Genomic DNA, 27,056 nt, shown 5'->3' on the forward strand with positions numbered 1-27,056 from the left:
GGCATTGAAACACGCGAGTCGTGAATGGCCCTGACCCTGACGCGTGTCCGTCACAGCTGCGTTTATCCGTGTACCATAGCATAGCGGTCCCCAACCTTTTTGACACCAGGGACCGGTTTCGTGGAAGACAATTTTTTCACGGACCAGGGGGGGGGGGGGATCATCATTTCAAAGAAGCTGTCCAGCGACGTTTGTTTTTTTACTCATTTTGGCCAGGGTCAGCTTGTGGGCTTACCAACACTGTGACTGAGACAAGTGCGCAGTGCGGGAAAGAGGCGCGGACGGAAGTGGTAAATAATAAAATAATGGGCGGGCCACGCGCGGACTCACCGCTCACCTCCTGCTGTGCGGCCCGGTTCGTAACAGGCCACCGACCGGTATCGGTCCGTGGCCCGGGGGTTGGGGACCCCTGCCATAGAGCGCAGCTACTTTACGCCACTAAGCACCGGGTAGCCCAGGGGTCAGAATGCCGAGATGGCCCCTCTGAGATCCTGGGTTCGAATCCTCGCAGACGTCTGCGATTAAACAATAGTATAAGCGTTGTCCCAATTGTCACTAATTACCAATTCAGTTTGGTTTTGACATAAACTTTCCTTAACATCAGCTCCGATCATTCAAAATATTGTTTTTACTGGAATGTGATGAACATTAATTTGTAGCAGAGTGGGGAACTGCTGCCCCTCCTACTGCGTACGTTGGAGCCCACTGAAAAATGTATCTCAGAAGTAGTTCTGTGACATCTGCTTATGTGGACTTTGTTCTAACCCAAGTGCTCCATTATAGTTTCAAATTAATTCTTAATCCTTTGATTCGACTAACCGGGGAAACGGACACGTTGAAATAAATAAAGTTGACATTTGACCAACAAAGGTTGCAGAGTTGAAGCCTTCATTCCACAACTATTTAGGGAATGTAAGAACAATGTTTGTTTCTTTGCGTATATTGCACAGGAAAAATCCACACAATCTAGAGGAAAAAGCTCAAAGTTCTCCGTACAAACGTGATCTCTTCACAAAGCTTCTGGCTGCCCCCCCCCCCATTCGGTCACCGACCACAGAAATGAAACTAGAAATGATCCTAGATGATACGAAAGATCAAATCTCAAAATACACAGTGACGTACATACTTTCAATAATGTTATTTGTAACTGGGTGAGAGCTGACCGAGACAAACGTACTCGTTGGTTCTATTCGGTAAAGTCACGTAGGTAAAAAAATAAACTTTACCGAATAGAACCAAAGAGTATGGATCTTTGCAGTCACGAAAGCTTCAAATCTAGAATCGAGACAAACGTCTCTGTTTCAACGGAGACCTGGTGGTGGGGGGGGGATAACAATGTCCAGTACATATACAGCCCTTTGACAATCGACTGCTCGATGAGGAGCTAAGAATGTACAGGACTGCAATGTGTCACCACACAGCAAAAATTCACACGTCTATTAACGTATTTTAATTCAACTCTATGATATTTAAATATAAGGGGTGTGGACATAGCGGCGTGATTAAACGGGCACTGCAATGAGCCTGCACTTTTAGATTTTTTTTTAAATTAAGATTGCCATTACATTATTGGGCCGCACGTGAGTTCACGAAGGGGCCAGGTAAGAACATGCAGACGTTTGAGACTAAGCAGGGTAATGCAGCACGAATGCCCGTGATGTGTGTGCTGACGGTTGGTAAAGTGTGATATTGTGTGGGCGAGCTGCCGTGCTTGCACACAAAGAATTCCTCTGCGAATCTCAGACTATTGCCAGATGTTCCACGTGTCACAAACATGAAGAAGAATTCTACAAATGCGATGGAAATGCTCAATGTCAGCCCGTAGAGAAATCTACCCGAGAATAGTGGAAGAAACAGCGCGATCCGGTCGGAATGGCTGCCTCGGTTTTTCTTATTTTCTTCCGACAACAATGTATTTTGTTGAACTTCTTTCGCAGCGTGCTAAGCCAACCGTGCTAAGAAAAATACGATAACTATCTGGGCACCTGCACATTCGAACAGTCGCTCGTTTACAAAAGCGCAGTTAAACCTGGGCAACACCCACAACCATAAAAAACCCCTTACTAAAATAGAACCCTATTATAGTTTCTCATTAACTTGGTATTGTGTGTGAGACATTGACATATTCTAAAGAAAACCTCTTCAGCATCTGTTAGATGTCACTTACACTCTAGGGGTGTGAATTTACTCCAAATAGAACGATACTTTTTCAGCCAGAAAAACTATATTTGACAAGAGCCAATTTTTTTGATTTTTGTTTGCTTTTGGTAACCAAGGCAAACTAGACCATCTCTTTACCGAACTCTGGGGTCAGCATCCTGCAGATCGTGACGTTATTAGCATGCATTCAACATGGTTTTATTAAGTTTTATTACCGGCTACGGCTAACATCAGTGAAATGTGTTATCGGAACCGTTCCTGGGTGCTGCTTTCTCCATCCGGTACTCACCAGCATGGGGAAGTATGGCCAAACAATCCCCGCAACTGACAAGGAGGAGGCTTCAACTAACAGGAGATTGACAAACGAGTTTTAAATTATTATTGTATTTTGAGAATATAATTAGGATCGATTGTTACTCTTTGACTTCCTTGTAGAGTGCTGGTCTCTTGAGTTCTCACTTGGTGAAACAAATACAGTTAACGACTTACAGGAAAAGGGGAGATTAAACAACCACAAAAACGATGAGAAATTAATTGGTCCATAGCTTCAGTCTATAGGCTGAGCAGCAACAGCGCCACGTGAAATCCCGCATGGGGAACTCCAGCACGTCAACACAAAGTGACCAGAATATCTAATTCGATGACTTAACCCGTCACATTTTAAATCATATCAACCGCATTGTTTAAGCGCCCATTCTTTGGAATGATTAATAAGAAAAACAAAATCTCTATACTGTATATCCCTTTTAATATGTGTAACGACGTTCATCAAGGCCCTGCAGGAGGAGGTTGCTTTGTACAGCCGTCACTCTGGCTCGGTTGGATGATGTTGCTATCAGCGCTAATTAGCCACCACACGTGGCATGCCATTACCAATTCAATTAACTTGCCGCACGTGATTTGAGTGTAAACTCAGCCCATTGAGGCGCGCTAAATTGGAATATCACTTAGAGGGGGTGTGATGACTTGTCGATTCAGTAACTTATATCGATTTCCGTAGCTCGTGATACATACGCTAATCTCGTGGTTCACTTCAGACTGGAACGCTTCGACGGGAATTACATTTGGCACGCCCAATAAATCTCGTCTTTTAGTCACATAAAAATTATATATATACATTTTATAGCAGTTCATGAATATTGGGTGAAATCATATCAGAATCTTTATTTAGACTGAAAGAATCCGATGAGCTGTGAAGCTCCATGAATCCATATATGATCATTCTGGATAGGCGTATCTTGTAGTTGTAACCAAAGCCAAGCAGCTTAGCAGCGTCTTTTGAAAATATCGAGTGAGAAATGAAGCCCTCTAAAAGAATCGATGTTTTTGTTGTTGTATCTAATCAACTCGTTTCAGTAACTGGATCACGACATCCCTACAGCCAATGGAGGTGCGTGACCCCCCCCTCCCCCTCGATATGACAAAAACAATCGATCCCCTCGAATCGCAACAATTAATCGACTCAAGTGGGTGGACAAGCTCGAGCTGGGGGGGGGGGAGGGGGGTTGCCGATCGTGACGCCTCGAAACCACCACCACTACTATCACCAACGGCGGCAGCTTTAATATGTTTGTGGGTTGAAGTTTTAAATTCACGCTCACAAAGACACTTTTGTCGTCCAATGTCTCTGGATACCTTTCGTGAGCACGAGAGACGGCTTCGGGCTGCGAGAAGAGCACGTGTGTGTGGGGGTGTGGGGGTGGTGGGGGTGGTGGGGGTGGAGGTTTGCGCCAACGTCGAGGTGAGAAGGGGGGGCCGCCAAGAGGTGATAGATATTTCTTAACCTCTTTTTAACCCTCTACCCCCCCCCCCCCCATCTCTGGGTTATAACCAGGCCGAGCTCAATTTCTCAATAGGATGTTTTCAGGAGCACTGCCTAACGTGATTTGAAGCTTTCATGGCTGCAGGAATCCATACTCTTTGGTTCTTTCGGTAAATTCACGTAGGTATAAATAAAATAAATCACGACGTTTCAAACGCAACACAAGCGCCCGTCTTCAGGTGAAAATCGCGACAGCTGCGATGTCTGCTCGTGTTGCGTTCGAAATGTCGTGATTTATTTTATTTTACTTCTACCTACGTGGCTTTACCGAAAGAACCACAGAGTCTACTGCCTAACGTGCCTTGGCTTGGGGTTAGACTGGCAGGGTTGGGGAACCTTTTTTTCTGCCAAGGGCCATTTGGATCTTTATAACATCATTCGCTGGGCCATACAAAATTATCAACTTAAAAAAATTAGCCTGTTATATTTGGTCAAACATTTAATTAACTCACCCCTAATGTGATGGCTGGAACTGATTCTCTTTGGTGAGGCGTGTGATGATGTTAGCTGGTATTGATGATGCTAGCTGGTATTGACGATGTTAGCTGGTATTGATGATGTTAGCTGGTATTGATGATGTTAGCTGGTATTGATGATGTTAGCTGGTATTGATGATGTTAGCTGGTATTGACGATGTTAGCTGGTATTGACGATGTTAGCTGGTATTGACGATGTTAGCTGGTATTGATGATGTTAGCTGGTATTGATGATGTTAGCTGGTATTGACGATGTTAGCTGGTATTGACGATGTTAGCTGGTATTGATGATGTTAGCTGGTATTGATGATGTTATCTGGTATTGATGATGTTAGCTGGTATTGATGATGTTAGCTGGTATTGATGATGTTAGCTGGTATTGATGATGTTAGCTGGTATTGATGATGTTAGCTGGTGTTGATGATGTTAGCTGGTATTGATGATGTTAGCTGGTATTGATGATGTTAGCTGGTATTGACGATGTTAGCTGGTGTTGACGATGTTAGCTGGTATTGATGATGTTAGCTGGTATTGATGATGTTAGCTGGTATTGATGATGTTAGCTGGTGTTGATGATGTTAGCTGGTATTGATGATGTTAGCTGGTATTGATGATGTTAGCTGGTATTGATGATGTTAGCTGGTATTGATGATGTTAGCTGGTGTTGATGATGTTAGCTGGTATTGATGATGTTAGCTGGTATTGATGATGTTAGCTGGTATTGATGATGTTAGCTGGTATTGATGATGTTAGCTGGTATTGATGATTTTAGCTGGTATTGATGATGTTAGCTGGTATTGATGATGTTAGCTGGTATTGATGATGTTAGCTGGTATTGATGATGTTAGCTGGTGTTGATGATGTTAGCTGGTATTGATGATGTTAGCTGGTATTGATGATGTTAGCTGGTATTGATGATGTTAGCTGGTATTGACGATGTTAGCTGGTGTTGACGATGTTAGCTGGTATTGACGATGTTAGCTGGTGTTGATGATGTTAGCTGGTGTTGATGATGTTAGCTGGTATTGATGATGTTAGCTGGTATTGATGATGTTAGCTGGTATTGATGATGTTAGCTGGTGTTGATGATGTTAGCTGGTATTGATGATGTTAGCTGGTATTGATGATGTTAGCTGGTATTGATGATGTTAGCTGGTATTGATGATGTTAGCTGGTATTGATGATGTTAGCTGGTATTGATGATGCTAGCTGGTATTGATTATGTTAGCTGGTATTGATGATGTTAGCTGGTGTTGATGATGTTAGCTGGTGTTGATGATGTTAGCTGGTATTGATGATGTTAGCTGGTATTGATGATGTTAGCTGGTATTGATGATGTTAGCTGGTATTGATGATGTTAGCTGGTATTGATGATGTTAGCTGGTATTGATGATGTTAGCTGGTATTGATGATGTTAGCTGGTATTGATGATGCTAGCTGGTATTGATGATGTTAGCTGGTATTGACGATGTTAGCTGGTGTTGACGATGCTAGCTGGTGTTGACGATGTTAGCTGGTGTTGACGATGTTAGCTGGTATTGATGATGTTAGCTGGTATTGATGATGTTAGCTGGTATTGGTGATGTTAGCTGGTATTGATGATGTTAGCTGGTATTGATGATGTTAGCTGGTATTGATGATGTTAGCTGGTATTGATGATGTTAGCTGGTATTGATGATGTTAGCTGGTATTGATGATGTTAGCTGGTATTGATGATGTTAGCTGGTATTGATGATGTTAGCTGGTATTGATGATGCTAGCTGGTATTGATGATGTTAGCTGGTATTGATGATGTTAGCTGGTATTGATGATGTTAGCTGGTATTGATGATGTTAGCTGGTATTGATGATGTTAGCTGGTATTGATGATGTTAGCTGGTATTGATGATGTTAGCTGGTATTGATGATGCTAGCTGGTATTGATGATGCTAGCTGGTATTGATGATGTTAGCTGGTATTGATGATGTTAGCTGGTATTGATGATGTTAGCTGGTATTGATGATGCTAGCTGGTATTGCTGATGTTAGCTGGTATTGATGATGTTAGCTGGTATTGATGATGTTAGCTGGTATTGATGATGCTAGCTGGTATTGATGATGTTAGCTGGTATTGATGATGTTAGCTGGTATTGATGATGTTAGCTGGTATTGATGATGTTAGCTGGTATTGATGATGTTAGCTGGTATTGATGATGTTAGCTGGTATTGATGATGTTAGCTGGTATTGATGATGCTAGCTGGTATTGATGATGTTAGCTGGTATTGATGATGTTAGCTGGTATTGATGATGTTAGCTGGTATTGATGATGTTAGCTGGTATTGATGATGTTAGCTGGTATTGATGATGTTAGCTGGTGTTGATGATGTTAGCTGGTGTTGATGATGTTAGCTGGTATTGATGATGTTAGCTGGTATTGATGATGTTAGCTGGTATTGATGATGTTAGCTGGTATTGATGATGTTAGCTGGTATTGATGATGTTAGCTGGTATTGATGATGTTAGCTGGTATTGATGATGTTAGCTGGTATTGACGATGTTAGCTGGTATTGACGATGTTAGCTGGTATTGACGATGCTAGCTGGTATTGACGATGTTAGCTGGTATTGACGATGTTAGCTGGTATTGACGATGTTAGCTGGTATTGACGATGTTAGCTGGTATTGATGATGCTAGCTGGTATTGATGATGTTAGCTGGTATTGATGATGTTAGCTGGTATTGATGATGTTAGCTGGTATTGATGATGCTAGCTGGTATTGATGATGTTAGCTGGTATTGCTGATGTTAGCTGGTATTGATGATGTTAGCTGGTATTGATGATGTTAGCTGGTATTGATGATGCTAGCTGGTATTGATGATGCTAGCTGGTATTGCTGATGTTAGCTGGTATTGATGATGTTAGCTGGTATTGATGATGCTAGCTGGTATTGATGATGTTAGCTGGTATTGATGATGTTAGCTGGTATTGATGATGTTAGCTGGTATTGATGATGTTAGCTGGTATTGATGATGTTAGCTGGTATTGATGATGTTAGCTGGTATTGATGATGTTAGCTGGTGTTGATGATGTTAGCTGGTGTTGATGATGTTAGCTGGTATTGATGATGTTAGCTGGTATTGATGATGTTAGCTGGTATTGATGATGTTAGCTGGTATTGATGATGTTAGCTGGTATTGATGATGTTAGCTGGTATTGATGATGTTAGCTGGTATTGATGATGCTAGCTGGTATTGATGATGTTAGCTGGTATTGATGATGTTAGCTGGTATTGATGATGTTAGCTGGTATTGATGATGTTAGCTGGTATTGATGATGTTAGCTGGTATTGATGATGTTAGCTGGTATTGATGATGTTAGCTGGTGTTGATGATGTTAGCTGGTATTGATGATGTTAGCTGGTATTGATGATGTTAGCTGGTATTGATGATGTTAGCTGGTATTGATGATGTTAGCTGGTATTGATGATGTTAGCCGGTATTGATGATGTTAGCCGGTATTGATGATGTTAGCCGGTATTGATGATGTTAGCCGGTATTGATGATGTTAGCCGGTATTGATGATGTTAGCCGGTATTGACGATGTTAGCCGGTATTGACGATGTTAGCCGGTATTGACGATGTTAGCCGGTATTGACGATGTTAGCCGGTATTGACGATGCTAGCCGGTATTGACGATGTTAGCCGGTATTGGTGATGTTAGCTGGTATTGATGATGCTAGCTGGTATTGATGATGTTAGCTGGTATTGATGATGTTAGCTGGTATTGATGATGTTAGCTGGTATTGATGATGCTAGCTGGTATTGATGATGCTAGCTGGTATTGCTGATGTTAGCTGGTATTGATGATGTTAGCTGGTATTGATGATGTTAGCTGGTATTGATGATGCTAGCTGGTATTGATGATGTTAGCTGGTATTGATGATGTTAGCTGGTATTGCTGATGTTAGCTGGTATTGATGATGTTAGCTGGCATTGATGATGTTAGCTGGTATTGATGATGCTAGCTGGTATTGCTGATGTTAGCTGGTATTGATGATGTTAGCTGGTATTGATGATGTTAGCTGGTATTGATGATGCTAGCTGGTATTGATGATGTTAGCTGGTATTGCTGATGTTAGCTGGTATTGATGATGTTAGCTGGTATTGATGATGTTAGCTGGTATTGATGATGCTAGCTGGTATTGCTGATGTTAGCTGGTATTGATGATGTTAGCTGGTATTGATGATGTTAGCTGGTATTGATGATGCTAGCTGGTATTGATGATGTTAGCTGGTATTGATGATGTTAGCTGGTATTGATGATGCTAGCTGGTATTGATGATGTTAGCTGGTATTGATGATGTTAGCTGGTATTGATGATGCTAGCTGGTATTGATGATGTTAGCTGGTATTGATGATGTTAGCTGGTATTGATGATGTTAGCTGGTATTGATGATGTTAGCTGGTATTGATGATGTTAGCTGGTATTGATGATGTTAGCTGGTATTGATGATGTTAGCTGGTATTGATGATGCTAGCTGGTATTGATGATGCTAGCTGGTATTGATGATGCTAGCTGGTATTGATGATGTTAGCTGGTATTGATGATGTTAGCTGGTATTGATGATGTTAGCTGGTATTGATGATGTTAGCTGGTATTGATGATGTTAGCTGGTATTGATGATGTTAGCTGGTATTGATGATGTTAGCTGGTATTGATGATGTTAGCTGGTATTGATGATGTTAGCTGGTATTGATGATGTTAGCTGGTATTGATGATGTTAGCTGGTATTGATGATGTTAGCTGGTATTGATGATGTTAGCTGGTATTGATGATGTTAGCTGGTATTGATGATGTTGCTACTCGCAACTGCTTTTCCAGGTTTGCTCCTAGATTTATTGAATTTCGAGTCCTGCCTGCTGTTGCCTTGGCAGGGCCAGAGACCAAATGATTTTGCGGCCCGGACGTTCCCCACCGCAGGGGTGGGGGGGGGGGGGGGGCTAACGTTCCTTGAACGTCCGGCCCGCGGGCCGTATAAGGCGAAATCATTTGGTCTGGTGGGGGGTGTTGGTGGGGGGTGTTGGTGGGGGGTGTTGGTGGGGGGTGTTGGTGGGGGGTGTTGGTGGGGGGTGTTGGTGGGGGGTGTTGGTGGGGGGTGTTGGTGGGGGGTGTTGGTGGGGGGTGTTGGTGGTGGTGGGGGGTGGGTGGTGGTGAAAGAGCTTCGCAGCTCATCGGATTCCTCCAGCGGTCTAAATTTGAGAATCTGATTCTGGTAGCCCAGACATCACTCGCTCCTGATGATGATGATGATGATGTTGTTGGCTGTGGCCTGGAATCGAATTCGGGGTTCATAGGGCAATGCGAAAAAAGTCACTGGGTCCACCACTCCCAAGCACCGCAGCAGATTGCATTTGAAGCAGCCGGGAGGCTGCTCGGATCAAACGACCCCGGAAAATACGCGGTGAGAAACGAGAGCCCTGGGAGGATGGAACAGAATGTCATGAGGTCGCGGGCACACACACAAGTAGAAGGGGTGATGAGAGGCGGTAGGGCGACACGCAAGTGACGGGAGCTTGCTTGTATATTTATATAGCGCGTTTATCCAAAGCGCTTCACAAGGGTAATGAGTGGTACAGTTAGGGTAGCTAAACAGTGAATATTGGGATGGGGGTTTAATTGGGCACGGGAATTACGGGGTTACTACCGGGGTTACCTCGGGATGGAGGAAAGGATGGGGCCAGGGAGAAGAGGTGGGATTTGAGGGAGGAGCGGAAACTAGACAGGGAGGGTGCTTGCTTAAATGTGGAGGGGAAGTTTGTTCCAGTAGTTATGACCCGCTCGATGTAGAGAATTCGCTCGGTGGCAACATGTTAACTACCTCGCCTGGTATACAGGAGCTCGAGGATTCGACCCCCGACCCCTTTATTACGCCTGTTGTTTGTTGTGAGTTTGCACGTCTCTCTCTCTTCCCGTGGTCGCGTGGATTTCTCTCTGGGTCCTCGGGGTTTCCCCTCCATATTCAGAATAATCGGGCATTTAGAGTATTTGACTGCTATGCATTTCCCCATGGATACGCCACTTTGTTGAGCTATCGTTTGTGGCTAGGTCCCTTCTGAAAAAGAGCTATATAGCTCAGCGGGCCTTACATGGTAAAATATAAATAGTAGTTGGTTAGTTCAATAAAACCCAAGCAGAACCGGGCTACACACTCCACACAGGAATGTGCCTGAATCAGGAATTGCCCCCCAGGTCCTTCTTGCTCTGGGGCAGAAGGGTTACCAATGTACCAACCCTGCCCACGCCTTTACTTTACCGAGGTCAGCGTAGCGGAGGAAGAGTGAAACTTGGCAACAAAAAAAGAGACAATATAATTTTGGTTTATAGTTTAGTTTAGCGACGGAGGGGACGCGTATTCATTCACCTCAAGCGGGGAATTGATGGGGGGCAGGGGGTAGGTTCCAGCCATCGTCGTTGTCCCGTTATCAATGCATTTGACCAAAAGCCCCATCCCATTTAAGCGGTCCACGACAGAGGAGCGTGTACCTTATTCTCCGGGTTATAGGATGCACTTTTTTTATTCCCTAAAACGTAATGGGGTTTTTTTAAAGTAAGGTTTTATTTAAACAAACGAATTTGCAAACGGTAAAAAAGAATGGTCGGGGAGGGTCACAAGACATCTGGTCACCCTGTACTGTATTCTCAAGCAACTGGGAGTGTGTGACCAGGTTCGTGTAACTTTATTGACACCGGATTCTGGGGGGTGCGCGTCTTATTTTCCAGAATATTATCTGGAGAATACAGGGTTGTGTATGCCATTGCCATCGTGCTTTATGAAGGCAATGTTTAAGCCCGAGGGATAACGGAATATGGTATACGGTATACATCAGTGTGTGTATGACTGCCATGGAATATACGACTGGCCATCCGTCACTGCTCGGCTTACTCCACAGATCATGAATTAGAAGGAAAGGCTGTGGGGAGCGGTGGTGCAGTGCTCCGCACGCCGCTACGAACCGTGCGAGTCGAGTCCGATTCCCGTTCACGGCCAACATCGGTGTTGAATATCTGGAGCTGTCTCGAGTTTTCCGTGGGGGGTGCACTCGCGCTGAGATTGGAGTCGCTGTTAAAATGTATAGTCATCAGCATTGGGGAGACAAAGGCGGCCGGCCGCTTGTGGTTCTCGGTCATATCAACCTGTCGCGTACCCCATTTCGCACCTCGTCGGTGCTCGTGAACAGCACCTTGCCCCCAACACTCTTAAAACAGGAATACGGGGCATATTTGTCTTTGCTGCGTTTCATAACATTGGTCATACATCACAATGATGAGCTTTTGACAGAAGAACACTTCCTCCATTGGAATCCTTAAAAGCGAGCTGCCCTGCTGGTTCCAGAGAGGCCACGAGACATCAACTTTCCGAGGAGTTGAAGATATTGTCTGACTATCAAGTCTCTTTTTTGTTTGCATGTAATGAAGCTCGGTCTACCCGGCAACGCCGGGTTGTGTGCCACGTGGGCTAGGGGATTGCAGCAGCTGATCCACGCGCCACTCCACGTGGGATGCATGAGAGGTCACAGTGCAGGATGCATAGACTCATTAAGCTGGGAAACCTCATGGGCACAGCATGGATTATCGAACATTTTCCCAATACCACTTTATCTTTGAGGGTATTTAATTAGCAGTATGGAAGCCGACGAGTATCTGCCTGGGCTAAATGCGTTTTTCATGTTTGCAAATACCCAATTTGGATCTGTCCGTGTCCCTCTGTTTTGATCAAATATTTAGGTAACTTTGTCTTGTTTTGAAGAAGGAAAGTGTTTCATAAACTACGAGGTCGCCACGGTGGTGAGATGTTATTCACCTTGCCTGGTGTACAGGATGTCGTGGGTTCGATCCCGACTCTGACGCCTGTGTATTTGGAGTTTGCATGTTCAATCTCCCTATGGTCGCGTGGATTTTTCTTCAGGTCCTGAGGTTTTTTCCCTCTACATTTAGAAACATGCATTTGTAGTATTTGGTTGCTATACATTTCCACATGGTAAGCCACTTTGTTGAGCAATCATTTGTGGCCAGGTCGTGTCTGAAAAATAGCTATATAGATACCTGTCAACCCATACGGTGTAACCGTATTCTTGTACAGGGAAATTGAGTTTTCAGGTCCATATGGTGTACAACTTCAATACGGGCAAAAAAAATTGTCTTGTGTTTCTCCCTTGTGATGGGACTTCATAGGATGAACGTTGAGATTTATAAGGGCACGGGGTGACCAATAAGGTCTGAATTTGTCTGTAATAAGATAGACACTGATAAGGGGTTGACGGGTATGGCTATAGCTCAGTGGGCCTTAACTGGTAAAATATATTTTTTTCAGTTTGGTTCAGATTTAGAGGCCCCCTGCCTCCACCCCCCACAACCTCCTCCTTTACACCTGGAGAACCGCTGATAGCTTAGCTTGAAAGTGTCAATAGCAGGTGCTCGGGGTCAATCATTATTGAACCTCGCTACTGCATCTCTAACACTTTTAGTTGTGCCCTAAGGGAATGAGTTGCAGCAGATGCTTTTATCAGAGACCTTCCCCATTTGACTCGTTCTGGAGACGTTAATGTCTTGGTCAGCGCTTCATTCCTGGCCATGGAGATACTTTTTTTTACCAACGACTATGCAAATGCGTTAAATAAACGTAACATGGAGGCTTTGGCGGCCAAATATTTTGATATTTTTTTAATTGAATTTTGAGTTCAGCCATGTAATAATCTGTCATTAGCAACCCTCCATCACTCGACACGGCCAACCATTGACTGTCGCGCGTGCAAGCATTCAACGCCCCAATTACTCTTGCTTAATTTGTGCCTTGAATGCTTATAGGCGGGACAGTGAATGTGTTTGGCTGTGTCGGGTGGTGGAGGGTATCTTATACAATTAAACACCCCCCCCCCCTTCCAAATGGAAGCTGTGTTTTGTGGTGGTAGTCTTTGTAGAGAACAGTAAATAACACATGATCCCAATGGCGGGTACCCCGGGGTACCAAATAATACAAACTGGCCGAGGCAATTAAATATTTTATTTCTGGGACACTATTTTTTCCATGGTTGTACTGAACTCCGCGACTGGGGCACCAATCAATCCGAAATCGGTGCCACACTCCGCGATGTCGAAACGCAGCGAGGACGATTCCGCCGAAAGCCTGAACGCTCGTACGCACCGTAGCGGTGCATCGTGAGTACAGCTCGTCGAGATGAGTCGATTGCCGCATCGCCGACCATCAACAGACTAAAAATGACTGCGTTACGGACATTATGCGAGAGCCGGGGTACTGTGGTAGCCTGGGGTACCGCCACAAGGTTCATAGAGCATCTGGGAGAGGTTGGTAGATCGCAGTAAGCTGTAGAAGATGGGCCTGCAGCCTACTTGAAGGCCCACAAGTATGCGTGCATTTTCTTCAGACATTGCTCTCCTGACATCAAAACACACACACACCACTTACAAATACAGTACCTCTTGTCAAATATCCCCATGCAGGACCCCCTTGGAAAGAGTCCTGCTTTTCGAAATAAATCAATGACATTATGAGTGCATGATAATCCACAGCCCTTGGTCTATCCACGAATGAATAAAGACCTCAGACGAGCGAGGAACGAGCCCCCGCCGTTGAAGCCGCACGTCTTCCCATCCCATCAACACTACTAACCACCAGCCATCCATTCTCCTCTTCTCACCCCCAAGCCATCGCTGACATCTCTTTGTCCCACCCCTCCTCCTCCACCCCTCAGCCAAACCCTTAATCCAGGGGCGTTGATAGCGAGTGTGCAGGCAAGTGCAACTGCATCGGTGTCCGCTGTGTGTGCGTGTTTTAACCAGGTGAGAATGGGAGGTGCATGGATAGTCTCGTTTGCTACGTATAGCAATTGAGTAGTTTTCGAATTTGGCAAATTTGGACCTTGGGGCCATCGCACAGTAGTTGGCCCACTGTTGCGAATGACATCGGCTGACTTTTAATTGTGATCATGGTTATTACACCCGCACACTTATAATCAAAGGCAGCCACTGGATTTGAACCACGAGCCTCTGCAACAAGTGGCAAATGTGCGACCGGCTGGCCATGGCACTTACCCCAGGTGGGTGAGTGTCCATGTTGCCACCTTCCTTCGCTCTTCCTATATAAGATCGATATCGCTTTCACAATTCCACAAATCAGCTGTTGACAAGAATTGTAAGAGGGGCATTAGCAGTGGAGTATCTATAAATAGATCACCCTGTATTGTAATCCAAATGGTGTTGTATTAAATGGTAATGGTAACACAAGTCGGGAAGACCAATAGGCGAATAACACTTAGATTTTTATTTATTTTGAGATACAGATACAAGTGGTTACACAACAGTTGGTCAATGAACAGTGTGGAAGAATAGGTCAATATACCCTCCAGAAGGAGACTCTGGTAGAGTCCCTTTCACCAGCAGTGGCATGAGCAGGCAATTGCAGGGCTGTACCGTTATCTTTTTGTTCATCTACCTCTCATTGCATTAATTCAAACAAAAATTAAGAATGTCATCACCACTGAAGTCATATTCTGGCCGTATATTCTCATCTTGAGTGGGACACATTTTACGGAAGGTATTTACCATTGTATTCATTTCCAAGCAATTTTTTACTGCAAATATAAAGCACTTGTCTGTGCAAACAAAAACGCCACTGCAAACCCGGTGAAATCTTGGTGCAAACCGCGCAACAAGAGTGTGTGTGTGGCGAGAAAAAAAAGCGAGATCGTAAATTTACAAAATTCATTTATTGAAGCAATTGCAGTGTTTTGCTGCACCTTTCCATTTAAAATAGTATTTTTTTTCGTTAAACAGAACGCGAGTTTCCTTACGATGAAACCTCACCGGGCTTTTTTTAGCTGTGGAATTGCGATGTGAGTTTTATTTCTGTATGTTTTAATCAGGGTTTGTTCGATGCAGGGCTATTGCTTTGAGATTGTTCCGAGCAGTGTGTGTGTGTAGCTGCACCTTGGGGGCCGGATTTTAAGAGCGTGGAGGGGGGGGGAGACGGGTAAAATTGAATTCAATTTTTAGAAACATGCGTCCTCATTCTTCTCCCCCCCCCCCCCTTCCATTGAGTTCATTGGCACAAAGTGAAAACCCTCATCACGATTGGGGAGTGCTTATGGGGCTGGATAATAATATTCCAAGCTGGCCCGATGATGCTGGATGTAATTACCAGCGAAACGTCGTACTCAAAAAAATGTAAATGTTGTGAATTCACTCTTCAGCACACCGGTGGGCTGAAGTAGTGAACTATTTGTCTTTTGTTAATGTGACACTTTTTTACTGATTGGCCGTGTCGGGTGGTGGAGGGTTGCGACACATTTATAAATAACGCGATCTAACCCAAAAACCTTTTATTATGAATAATATTGGTCGCGACAGCCTACGCGTTAAACTGACCAATTGTTTCGCTCGAATCGAGTAAGGCTCAATTTCTTTGATGCGCTAACGTGCGGTATGGGTTCGCGCGATGCCTTCCGCCACTGGACGTCGCTAAATCCACCGCAGTATAATTTCCAGATTATTTAACCGAATCGGAATGAGTGCCAATCTGTACAAAAAAAATTGCTCACAGCTGAGAGGTTGGTGAAATTGACATGGTTTGTAGGGGGGGGGGGGGGTATTATTACAAATATAATAACCTGGAAGGGGATAATTATCTCTACTGTGGATCGGCTCGGAAGAGCTTCCGCAGATTTCTAATCTCGGCGCTTCCAAACGTGCGCTAAAGTCAAGCGCGCCGCACCGCGGATGTGCCGGGCAGTGTCTCGCCCGAAAGCTTTGGTAGAGGCTGGAACGATTCGCAACCGATTAAGTTAAATCTTTTTTTTTATTTTGTTGTTAACATTGCGGTAGGTTTAGAGGCCGCTAGTCAATCCACTGCATAGCGCATGTAAGCATAGGGATAAAACAACATGATTTACTCGAATCAAACTGAAGGGTAGATTATATTTATCCGATATATGAAGCAATTGGCGGGACCCCGGGGTCCCATCACTGCCCCGGGGTGGGAAAACCCGCATAGCGACACGAGTCTTGTCGCCTTACCGACAACAAAATTAGTGTCAAGCGATTGGCCTCGTCGAGAGCTACTCGGGGCACTAAGTTTCGTAAAAAGTTGAAAAATTACATAAACACGTTAAATTCACTGCCTGGGGGGGCGGGCTCGCCTTGGCAAAGAAGCTGAGGATCGACGGCTGACCGGAGGGCGTCGTCGCCGCGCGCGACTACGGCGGACGCCCCCCGGGGCTCGCGTTTGGCCGGTGGGGTGGCGCCCATCGAGGTGATCGCCGCCTGCTGGTGGCGCTTGTTGGTGCGAGTCTGGGCGGGCGGCGCGTTGCTGTCGGGGTCACGAGTGGGCGGACTGAAAATTAATAATTATTGACCTGATTTTTGCGGGACCCCGGGGTCCCGCCAAATTATTCAAATATAGATTATAATAAGCCGCATTGTTCCCCCTGTATTTTCAAGCTGAAGTTTGGTGTGCGTCTTATAATCTGGTGGCCGTGTGTGTGTGAGACAAGATTTGAATAACATTGACACCGGGCATAACATTGGGGTGTATCTTTGCAGAAGCGTCTTGTAATATAATCGAGATCATACAGTAGTGGGATGCTCGTATGAATATCAGCTCGGTATAAATGTATTCAAAATAGCGTTGGCTGCTGCTCATCACATTTCTATGGCAGGGACCAGAAGTGCGAAGTGCATTTTTAAACATTGGTGGAATTGGAATCTTTATATTTTTTCCCCATCCAAACCTTCAGCTGCCCTGTGTCCTTTTGGTGTCTTCTCCGTGTATAAACACGAAGAGGGCACGTATGCGGAGGGCATCTCAATTTTTGATCTCTACATTTCAAGTTCAGCGTCTCGAGAAATAGCCAGGACAAATAGCAATTTTCTGAGCAGCACACACACACACACAGAGACAGCTTGTGTTTAGTGAGGCTTGAGCCGGGTGGCAGAGGAGTGAGTGTACCAGTTGTGCTAATGTTCACAAACATTTGTTATATTTTTTTTTTACAAAAGGCCAATGCTTCCGTCGGCTCCTTGTTTACTGCAATAGACATATACAGTATTGTATATGTGTGTGTGTACGCTTATGGGTAGTGGTATTGCCGCGGTTAGCACGCTGCGCTGCGAACCCGGCGACCCGAGTTCGATTCCCGCTCACGGCCAACACCAGCGACGATCATCTGAATCTGTTTTGGGCCTCCCAAAGGTCCACTGGGGAAACAAAGGCGGCCGGGCGTGGTGTTGGCCACATGCACCCTTGTGTGCCGTGCCGGCCTTCGTAGGTGTTCTCCAGCAGCACTTTCCCCAAGTCTTTTCAGGCTATGTGGGGGATCTTTATTTGAAGCTTTCGTGACTGCAGGAATCCATACTCTTTGGTTCTTTCGGTAAAGTCACGTAGGTAGAAAAAAAAAATTCTACCTACGTGACTTATTTTATTTTTCTACCTATGTGACTTTACCGAAAGAATCAAGGAGTATATGGGGGATCTTTGTCTTTGTGTATACGCTTACTTTTTGAGAGGCTCAAGCAGTAGTGCCTTGGTGGGCACATTTTGCTGTGCATCTGCCAACCTCAGTTGGATTCCTAGGTCCACGGCTTGCATCAGTGGCAAGTGACATCTGAAGTTATCCTGGGCACCCATTCCCTTCACCAACCTGCACTGACCATCTTATTTAAATATAGTATTTGATTTAAAGCTTTCGTGACTGCAGTAATTCATATTCTTAGCTCTTTCGGTAAAGTCACGTTGAAGGGAAACAATAAAATAATAAAATATATATTGTTATATTTATTTTATTGTTTCCCTTCAACGTGACTTTACCGAAAGAGCTAAGAATATAAATATGGTATGTATGGTATTTTTTAAAGCGGCCCTGAAAGTGTAAGTATGTCTTCATTGAGCAGTCGATTGACAAATGGCTGTAGATTGCCATTTAATTGCTATTTTCCGCTATGAATATGGCAGCCAACCCCAAATTAATCATGCATGTTTGCCAGCCAGATAATCTAATCTCTATCACTAAAATTCTTTGAGATATAGATGCTTAAACTAATACATATGTGCTTCAGAAAAAAACACAAAAAGCAGAGGAGATGGTAAAGAATGTGTGGTCTCTTGTGCTGTGTTCACCATTGAAGAGCAATGTGCTGTACATGGGAAATAAACGTTATCGTTTAAAAAAAAATCTCACAACAAATATAATGAATACCTTCAGCTGTGGGTCACCTTGAACCCAACTTTTATGATTCGTTATAATTCAGTGGCAACTTCCATGACACAAAGAGCCCCATAATGTAAGGCAACCTCAGAAAGAGTCCTCGGTGGTTTAGGAGAGAGCTCCCAAGCGGCCTGTCTAGCTGCCTCGATGTTTTTTGTTATTTTATTTTTAAGCGCAAATATGTACCCGGCTAAAGTTCAGTCATACTGGAGGGAAGGAAAAAAATGCACTGTCTCTGGCCGTGAGATATAAGCATCATAGGAAATTGCCCGCTATTTTTTGACCACCTGGGAAGGCGACATGAATGGTAAACAGGCTGGCAAGCAGAGAGAATTGACGTTTTATCAAGAACTGTTTTTTTTTATGTGTTGCCATGGTGTGCTAACCACACACATTTGTTTGATATGTGCACCGTAAGGTAAAGTTTTTCACGATTGTCCATCGTCTCTGTCGGTTCCCATTAAATGCCTACCACTTGGTGGCGAGTAAACGGTGGCCATGTTATGGAGTAAAATGCCCCACGCCGGCATGGGAACGTGTAATTTCCATCACTGGCTGACAACTGTGTACAGCGCCTGTGTTCCGCTTCAATACTTATATTGAGCTGACAGACATTTGGCTTGACACCGAGCCGAGAGGTAAATGTCAGGATGCCCTAAATGTCCTATATTGGTAATCATTTGAGTATTTTTTTATAATTTCATTATCCTGTTTTAAAGGCTGCCACATTGTAATTTTAAATAGACAAAATCCAACAATGGCTCGTTAATGGTGATATTTTCAATTAGCAAATTCCATAAATACGGCACCATTAAAATTTGTAAACAAAAGGCTTTTTTAAGCTAATATGCATTTAAAATTATCTTAATATTTTATGATTAATGGCCCTTATGTAAAACAATTGAGAAAAAAATACATCCGTTAATTATCTAGAGACGTTTTGAGCGCACGCAGCCACAGTGCCCAAGTTATGCAAAAGGAAATAATTCCATCCTCTTTGTTCTAATTGGCCTGCAGACGTTGCCACTGCCGTTATTAAACCTTTGTCATTTGTAAGTCTGTGTTTAATGAAGGTAGCATTAGCATATGTGCCAGACCAGATATTTCACTTGTTGGTATAAGGGGAGGTGTCAAAATGTATCTGTTGGTTTATTTTCGTACATTCAAAACAAAAATATATTTCAGAAGTTACTTATTTCAAGTTATTAGCATTAACCTTTGCCTATGACTACATCACCCAGAATGTGGACACTCAATTCTCAGAAGCCAAGCAGAGATGAGACTGGATAATGCTTCGATGAGTGACCACCATGCAGGTTGTTACAGGTTGCTGGGCTACGCAATAGACAGCAGAGGGCAATGCAGCAAATTGTTCTATTCAGTAGTTCCATATGGAGGCTGGGATGAGTGATGGTGGTTGAGGTATGTGATGGTGGGTGATGGTGGCTAGGTTGGGTGATGGTGGTTGAGGTGGATTATTGAATGAGCTGGGGTGGTTAAAGGAATAAGCTTGGATGGGTGACGGTGGGCGACACAGTGGCTGGGGGTGGGTGACACGGTGGCTGGCGTGGATGATGGGGGTTGACGGTAGCTGGGGTGGGTGACACGGTGGCTGGGGTGGGTGACGGTGGCTATGATCAGTGACAGTAGCTGGGGTGGGCGATGGAGGCTGTGTACGTGGATGGCTGCCGTGGCTGCACACATTAATGATGCATAATTGAGGGTCCGGTTGCATCCGTGCTGTCTCCAGCCTTCGCGAGCCGCTCGCCCTCCCAGTGAGAAAACGGGGCCGTGCGACAGCACCAGCGCCGATCTACAGGACCTATGCAGATATGCATGTGTATTTGCTCATATAATAATAATAAAGTACATAGGTAGAAATATATATGTAGAGACACGCACACAAGCATACACTGCACAAGTATAGACACAACCCTCGCGTACATAGCACATTTTATATGCTCTACTCAGCAATAGCAGGACACAGTTACGCAGTAATTTACAGACATACTCGCACATAGACACACATACATAAGCCTACACCCGCGCATATTCAAACTCGCACTCTCAATCGCACATCGACACGTACACGCTGGCATACTGTGACATATACACACACACACACACACGCGCGCGCGTAGCCCCGTTGGATTTCGCTCCTGTGAACGGGTCGCGCCATGCACAGGACGCTGAACGTACTCGGGCGCAGGTGAGCGCGAGCCCCAGGTGAAGCCGCTCGTCGTCATGGCGATGGAACGCCTGCGGCGCATTCCTCGCAGGAGCAGCTCGCAGCTGCCCCACGTGTCTCCCCGTGAGTTGCCCCCCGACCCCGAAGCCCCAGGCCGAACGCGAGACCTCGTCCCGTGCCAACCCTGACTTGCATTGCTTTCGTATTCTTTATTTTGGTGATTTCGAAAACGTTTTGGTTTAGCCGTATTTTGTTTGTTGTAGTACAGAGTTAGACTGATAACTTTAATCTAAATTGTCTTAGTGGTTGTTATTGTTTGACTTGCATCCCACTGGGATTTTTGCACGTAGCATTGATATACGGTGTTTTTTTCTGGAAGACTTTGCTGTCTTTTCCTGGATTTTTCTGTTTGCGCGTAGTCATTTTAAGATGTTTTTCTTGTTCATGTTTTTGTTTGTTGCGGTTGCACCCGATTCAAGAGCCGAATGGCTCACAGGGCTATACCAAGTAAATGAAAACTAAAAAAAACTAAATAAAAAATGCATTCATGCCCGTTCTAAATTCGTTACAGCCCAGCTCTAATCCCATACTGGCATCCAATCCTGACTTCATACCAGCCCAGCCAAAGACCAGACTTGATTTATAATCCTGTGCCAGCTTCGAGCTCTAAACCTATATCAGCTGAGCCCTAATCCAGACTGCCAGTCCAGCCCGAACCCTAGCCAGATCTATAAGCCTAGTCTATCCATAGGTATAACTATCAATCCAACCTCTGGGTTCATGACCTTTGGATATGGACCCGTGCCTTGCTCCATCACGCCGCTTTCTTAGCCTCTCATCTTCCCTTCCCCTCTGTCGCCTACACACTGGTTGTGGACCACGGGGAACCTTGGTGCCAATTTAGAAGAGCCGTGCCATCTGATGTATTTGCACATGGGTTGGGGATCCCGTGGCATTTGATTATTTTTATTCAAAAGAATAGTCCCCCTCGCCTGTTGCGCGTCAATGTCACGGCGAGATTTACATAATCGCACGCAATCCCTTTTGAGACGTCAAATAGTCCCTGAATGAATTCTAACGTGGCCTGGACGTTCTGTGCCAGGCTTTTTGTCGATGCCTCGCGGGACCAAACTGCCACAAATGCGATGATCGCGTAGACTCTCACGTGCGCAAAAAGAGCAAATACCCCCCACTTATTCTGATAACGTACGGGTACGTGCTTTCGGTGAGCCCATTTTTATTAATTTATTACGCTTGGTTACCCAGCAAAGCTTCGCTGTTAGTGGTGTTAACTCTTTTTAAGGAGGGTCCTGCGAATTAAGGCCAGGACAAAACACGACGGTTGATTTCTATCTCTCCCAGTGCTGATTTTTACACAGGGTCTAAGAGGAGGCCCACAATCAGAGACCGCCTGCCACTTATGTTATCCTTGTCCAGGATTGAACCTAGGCTACTGGGCACCATAACACAATATGCGCACGTACACATATATCTGTTCAGTATGGCTCAGATCCCAGCAAAGCGCGGTGTGTGTTTTTTTTAATTGGTTTAATAATTACGCAGTTAAATTTATGTCCGTATTTTATTATTTGTCTTATTTTCCTGTCACCTTAATTAACAGGAGCCACACGCTGGCACTTAGGCAGGATGAAATGTCATTTGTTGAAGCCAAACCAGATGCAGCTCGTAGGCACCGCAAGTTCCTTCGTGTGTTAATGCAGTCCCTTGTTTACACGGTGAAAGCCTACACTGCGTCTCTCTACACATTTTCAGGAGGGGTCAGTGCATTGTTGGCGCAGGCCGTTAATGCAGAGGCTGTGAGGGTTCGTGGATCGCACAAACATTCGTGGGCATCGAGGTTGCCATCTCCTGGCTTGCCAGGGTATGATCGCCGTACAGCAAGTGGGATTAATTTCCATCTGTGCGGGGATTGAGTGTTACCCCCCCTCCCCGCCCCTCACACGTGCCGGGTTTCTCCTGGTACCCCGATTTCCACCCACATGTATGAACACTTTAGTATTATTATTTGAGTTGGTCAAGCAACCCGTTATAGGGGCATGGGGTTTGGGCAAACTGTTGCCACGGGTTCTCGCAGTCTCTCCACTCAATCCGTGGTTTCCCGCACCTCTCAGTCATTCCGTTTCTGACTGTGTAACATTTGCAGCTTTTTGTGCACTTTTTAAATTAAATATATATTATGAACTGGTTGGGATGTTTTGGCAAATTTCCATGTTACGCGCATTTTATGTTGGATGAGTTGGGATGCCTGTCAAAAAATAAACCCCACACATGGGGGGATAACAGAACAAAAAATGTAATATAAACCCCTACTTTCTGTACGGTCACCTGACAAATGATAGGCCACAGCTTGTACAATTGTGCCTCAGCGTTGACATTAATATACCCTCAATGCAACAAATTGCAGAATATTTTAAGGAATTTATTTTCTCATCCCGAAATAAGAGGTCTAAATTGATTTATTCTGCAGCATGGGCTGAGCGATTTTAGAATGTCAAAGAGACCCAGGGAAGGAACAAACTTTTAGTTTTGATGTGCACGTGGTATTTATCGACTCTTTGCTTGATATGTATCCTTAAACATATTGACTTTTCACTGCCGGCTGCGAGAAGTTATTTATAAACCTAAGCTTTTGTTCACAAAAATTACTTGTGGTTGATGTTTATGATAATTGGACAGTAGTTATTGATATTTTCTTAATTATGACCAGACGTCAATAGTTAAATTATAATTGCCTTCATTCATCATGTTGTTTGTTTCTGGCCACTTGGTGTTTGCTTTGGCCAATGGGCCAGGGCTTTGCAACTGTGAAAAAACATTGACAGGATGAGGAGGAACGAGAGTGGCCTGACTAAAACAAAAACGCAGAGACATTGCACAGAGCGCGTCTCAAATAGGCTGTAAAACATTCATAGTTTACCTCTGCAGCATGGGGGTTGAAGGCACAGAATGTTCCGTCGCTTAAAATTGATCGGTAATACTTGCCGACCTTATTTGGGTCGTTTCAGCACGCGACTTGATGACCGTCGTTGAGTGAGGGGCGGCTAATAAATAAACCAGCAGCGCGTACACGCGACATTATTTTGCTTGCGAGCCCGGTTCATTCGCGAAACCTGGATAACATATATGCCCACGGGTAACGAAGAATTAACGGTGCACGGCGCGCGGTCCTCCAATCGACTTGCTTCGCGGCTTTTGCCACACGCGCTTAGACGAAGCGCGTGTGGCACGGCAGTGCAAGGCCGTGCGTTCGTGCCTGAAATGGCAAGGGCCCCCCCCCACCCGGGCCCCCCCCCCACCCCCTCGCTCGCCGTCCCCGCCATCCTCGCCTCGCCAACGCGACCCGCATTGAGTTGCGCGCACCTGAGCCTGCGGCATTGTTCTCCCCCTGCTCAGCGGCGGGTGACAGATCCACAACAGCTAGCGGCACATCACAATACAGACGTGGGTTCCGGCAGCCCGCGGAAGCTCTTCTGGAACAGAAAACACGGCGCCTTGGCGTCTAAAAACGGTTGGCGGCAATGTTTGATTGACATTCAAAAAGGTAGTGGCTTGTATCTGTCATTGGCTCTCCTTCCATCGCAAGTGTGTAAGTGTTTGGTGATTTACCCCGTCCTCCCACCTCCCCTGCCTCTATCGTGTGTGGGTTTTCTCTGGGCAGTCCAGGTTGTGTCCCGAGTGTCAAATACCCGTTCATGGAATTGGAAAAACATCCCAATGCAGAACCCTCCTGCATAACCCAGTCTTGAGACTCTGAGGCTTTCCCTTGGAAATTCATTCAGCCGCTATAAACAATGCAAACTGCTTTAATTCGAATGCACGTTGCTACTGTGAATATATTTGAAATGATGTGTGTATTTTGCAAACATTTAAAAGCATGTATGGATCTTCATGCGTAGATAAATGCAACGACCCAAACATTTTGTGGCGTTGAATAATGAATGTTGAATTTCCATAACGGCAGACGCGATTCACTAATTCGATGAAAACACAGACATGGCATTTGTCAGTGATTCTAACTGGGCACAAAGGATGACTTCAAGTTTGGAGCTTCCTTGAATTTAAATGTTCCCCACTTGATAATAATTCTAATTAATGCAAGCACACTTTTTCCACACCACGCGGCGTTCCGAACATTCTCTGTGGTTTTTTTTTTATCTCGCTGCCAACTCTACTTAAATTTTAATTAGATGTTCCTCCTTGGGCTGGTCACGTTTGATTGGCAACTTGGCACTATCAATCAATTAATTGCAGCTGGTAATGGCAGCTTGCAACGCTTGACCGCTTTAATAAGCGAGGGAATGAACAAAAATAAGGCTATATATAAAACAATAAAAAATTCTCACGACGTTTCGACCATAACTCAAACGGTCATCATCAGGTGTGTCGGTTTGCATAAATTTATTTTGAAAACGGCATATTTATTTATATATATAAAAATAACGTTTGCGTCACGCGCATTATTTTATTTTTATTTTTATATATATAAATAAATATGCCGTTTTCAAAATAAATTTATGCAAACCGACACACCTGATGATGACCGTTTGAGTTATGGTCGAAACGTCGTGAGAATTTTTTATTGTTTTATATATATTTTGTTATTTTGTTGTTTCTCTTCAACGTGACTTTACCGAAAAAACTAAGAATATGAATTACTGCAGTCACGAAAGCTTTAAATCAAAAAATAAGGCTGTGACACTGAAAACAACAAAGAACCCCAGACGAGCCAAGATAATTATTTGTGCTGGATGTGGGGAGTCAACTTTGTGATGTGTGATGGCCCACGATGACGCGTGCCTTTAATTCAGCGACTCGGTCGAAGGGTTGGCGGACCATGCGGAGATCGAGCCATCTTCCATCATCATTCGTGAGACACCTGCCTATGTCTTATTCTTCCTCCTCTTCCTTTCCTAAACAGTTTGAGCACTGGCCCCAAGGCCCAAAACGTCTTAACGTCCAACAGCACTGTCAAAGTTGCAACGGATAACAGTTTACACGTCTATGAAATTGAACCAAGTTTATGAGTGACGCGTTTGTTGCCAAATTTATTGTACATGCACTGCCCTTTATCACTCCCTCTGCTTGGATGAGGTCTTCCCTATACCTTGCGGTTCGTGGGGGTTATTTTGCCATACTTCACCACACTGGTCAATGTGTTTTGGTTTTGGCGGGGGTGAATAGACGTATTGGGTGAGCCTGTACGGTACAGTGTCATGTATTTTGCTTCACTGCCGTTGCCCCCTGCTGACAGCGTAGCCTCACGGCCACCTAAACAACACCCGTTCGATGCACGGTCATTGCCCATGATCCTGGTTCAAAAATCGTGCTTAGCTTCATGAGGTGTGACGCGCTCTGCCCCGGTGCATTCCGGGTGATTTTTGGTCAGAAGGGCGTTCGTTCGTCAACTTCCCCGAAAGTGGCTTGCTTGAGTTGTAACAAATTGTACGGTGCCCAGGCTCTGGGTAATTCGCTGCCCTAGGAGATCCGGAACTCGCATTTGCAGAATACTTTTAAGTCCTGCCTGAAGATAAGGCCCCTCCTCTCTTTAGTTCTCTATCTGGTCTCCTTAGTCTTTCTTTTCCCAGTTATTTCTCACTTACTACTGGACATCTGTGAAAAAGAGCTTCACAGCTCACCGGATTCCTCCAGTATCAATACATATTCTGAATCTGATACTTTCCTCTCTATGCACGCTGCTCTGATATTAATCGTTTACGGGCCCCTCATGAATCTTAACACATCATTTTTTTAATGACTGCAATGTTTTCGATGAATAATAACGGTGATGAAGAATTGAAGCTTGTCTCACTTGTACTTTGTCAGCTGTTTAAGGCTGAGACTGTAATCATGTCAGGCGGCGAGGTCCATTGGCGCCTAGCAGCTCTTTTGCAAGGACGACTGATTATTGCTGAAACACCAAGGGGGGGCTGATGGTGAAAGTAGGGCTGCCAGCACGACCGTTTCGTTTAATCACACCGCTCCACTGTGAGGTGTGACATTTATTTTTCCCTCCTTTCCTTGCGCCGCTCGACTTTGAAACTCCCCCCCACCCACTGTGGTCTCCTTTTCCCACCTTCCTATACCGCTGATCAATTAAAGACACAAAAAAAACATTATAATCCTAGCCCGCTTTAT

The 27,056-nt window shown here is 44.7% G+C and overlaps 2 protein-coding genes across 4 annotated transcripts in view; both read left to right on the forward strand.

Moving 5' to 3' along the window:
* Nucleotides 1–27,056, forward strand: part of LOC116944158 (uncharacterized) — a 258,499-nt gene that overhangs the window by 120,275 nt on the left and 111,168 nt on the right. The window contains exon 22 of one of the 3 annotated variants that reach the window (XM_076068272.1): nt 23,358–23,423. The exons of the other annotated variants lie outside the window; for them this stretch is intronic. Coding sequence (XP_075924387.1) covers nt 23,358–23,408 — 51 coding nt within the window. The 3' untranslated portion in view covers nt 23,409–23,423. Of the gene's footprint in view, nt 1–23,357; nt 23,424–27,056 lie in introns of those variants that run through there. 3 annotated transcript variants of the gene reach the window in all.
* LOC116944157 (rho family-interacting cell polarization regulator 2-like) overlaps nt 3,652–27,056 on the forward strand; it is a 97,989-nt gene continuing 74,584 nt past the window's right edge. The window contains exon 1 of the mRNA XM_076068271.1: nt 3,652–3,901. The gene's annotated coding sequence lies outside the window, so the exon portion shown is untranslated. The remainder of the gene's footprint in view (nt 3,902–27,056) is intronic.

This window comes from Petromyzon marinus, chromosome 20, assembly GCF_048934315.1.
Source record: "Petromyzon marinus isolate PM22_M1 ecotype Great Lakes invasive population chromosome 20, UKy_Petmar_22M1.pri1.0, whole genome shotgun sequence".
NCBI lineage: Eukaryota > Metazoa > Chordata > Hyperoartia > Petromyzontiformes > Petromyzontidae > Petromyzon > Petromyzon marinus.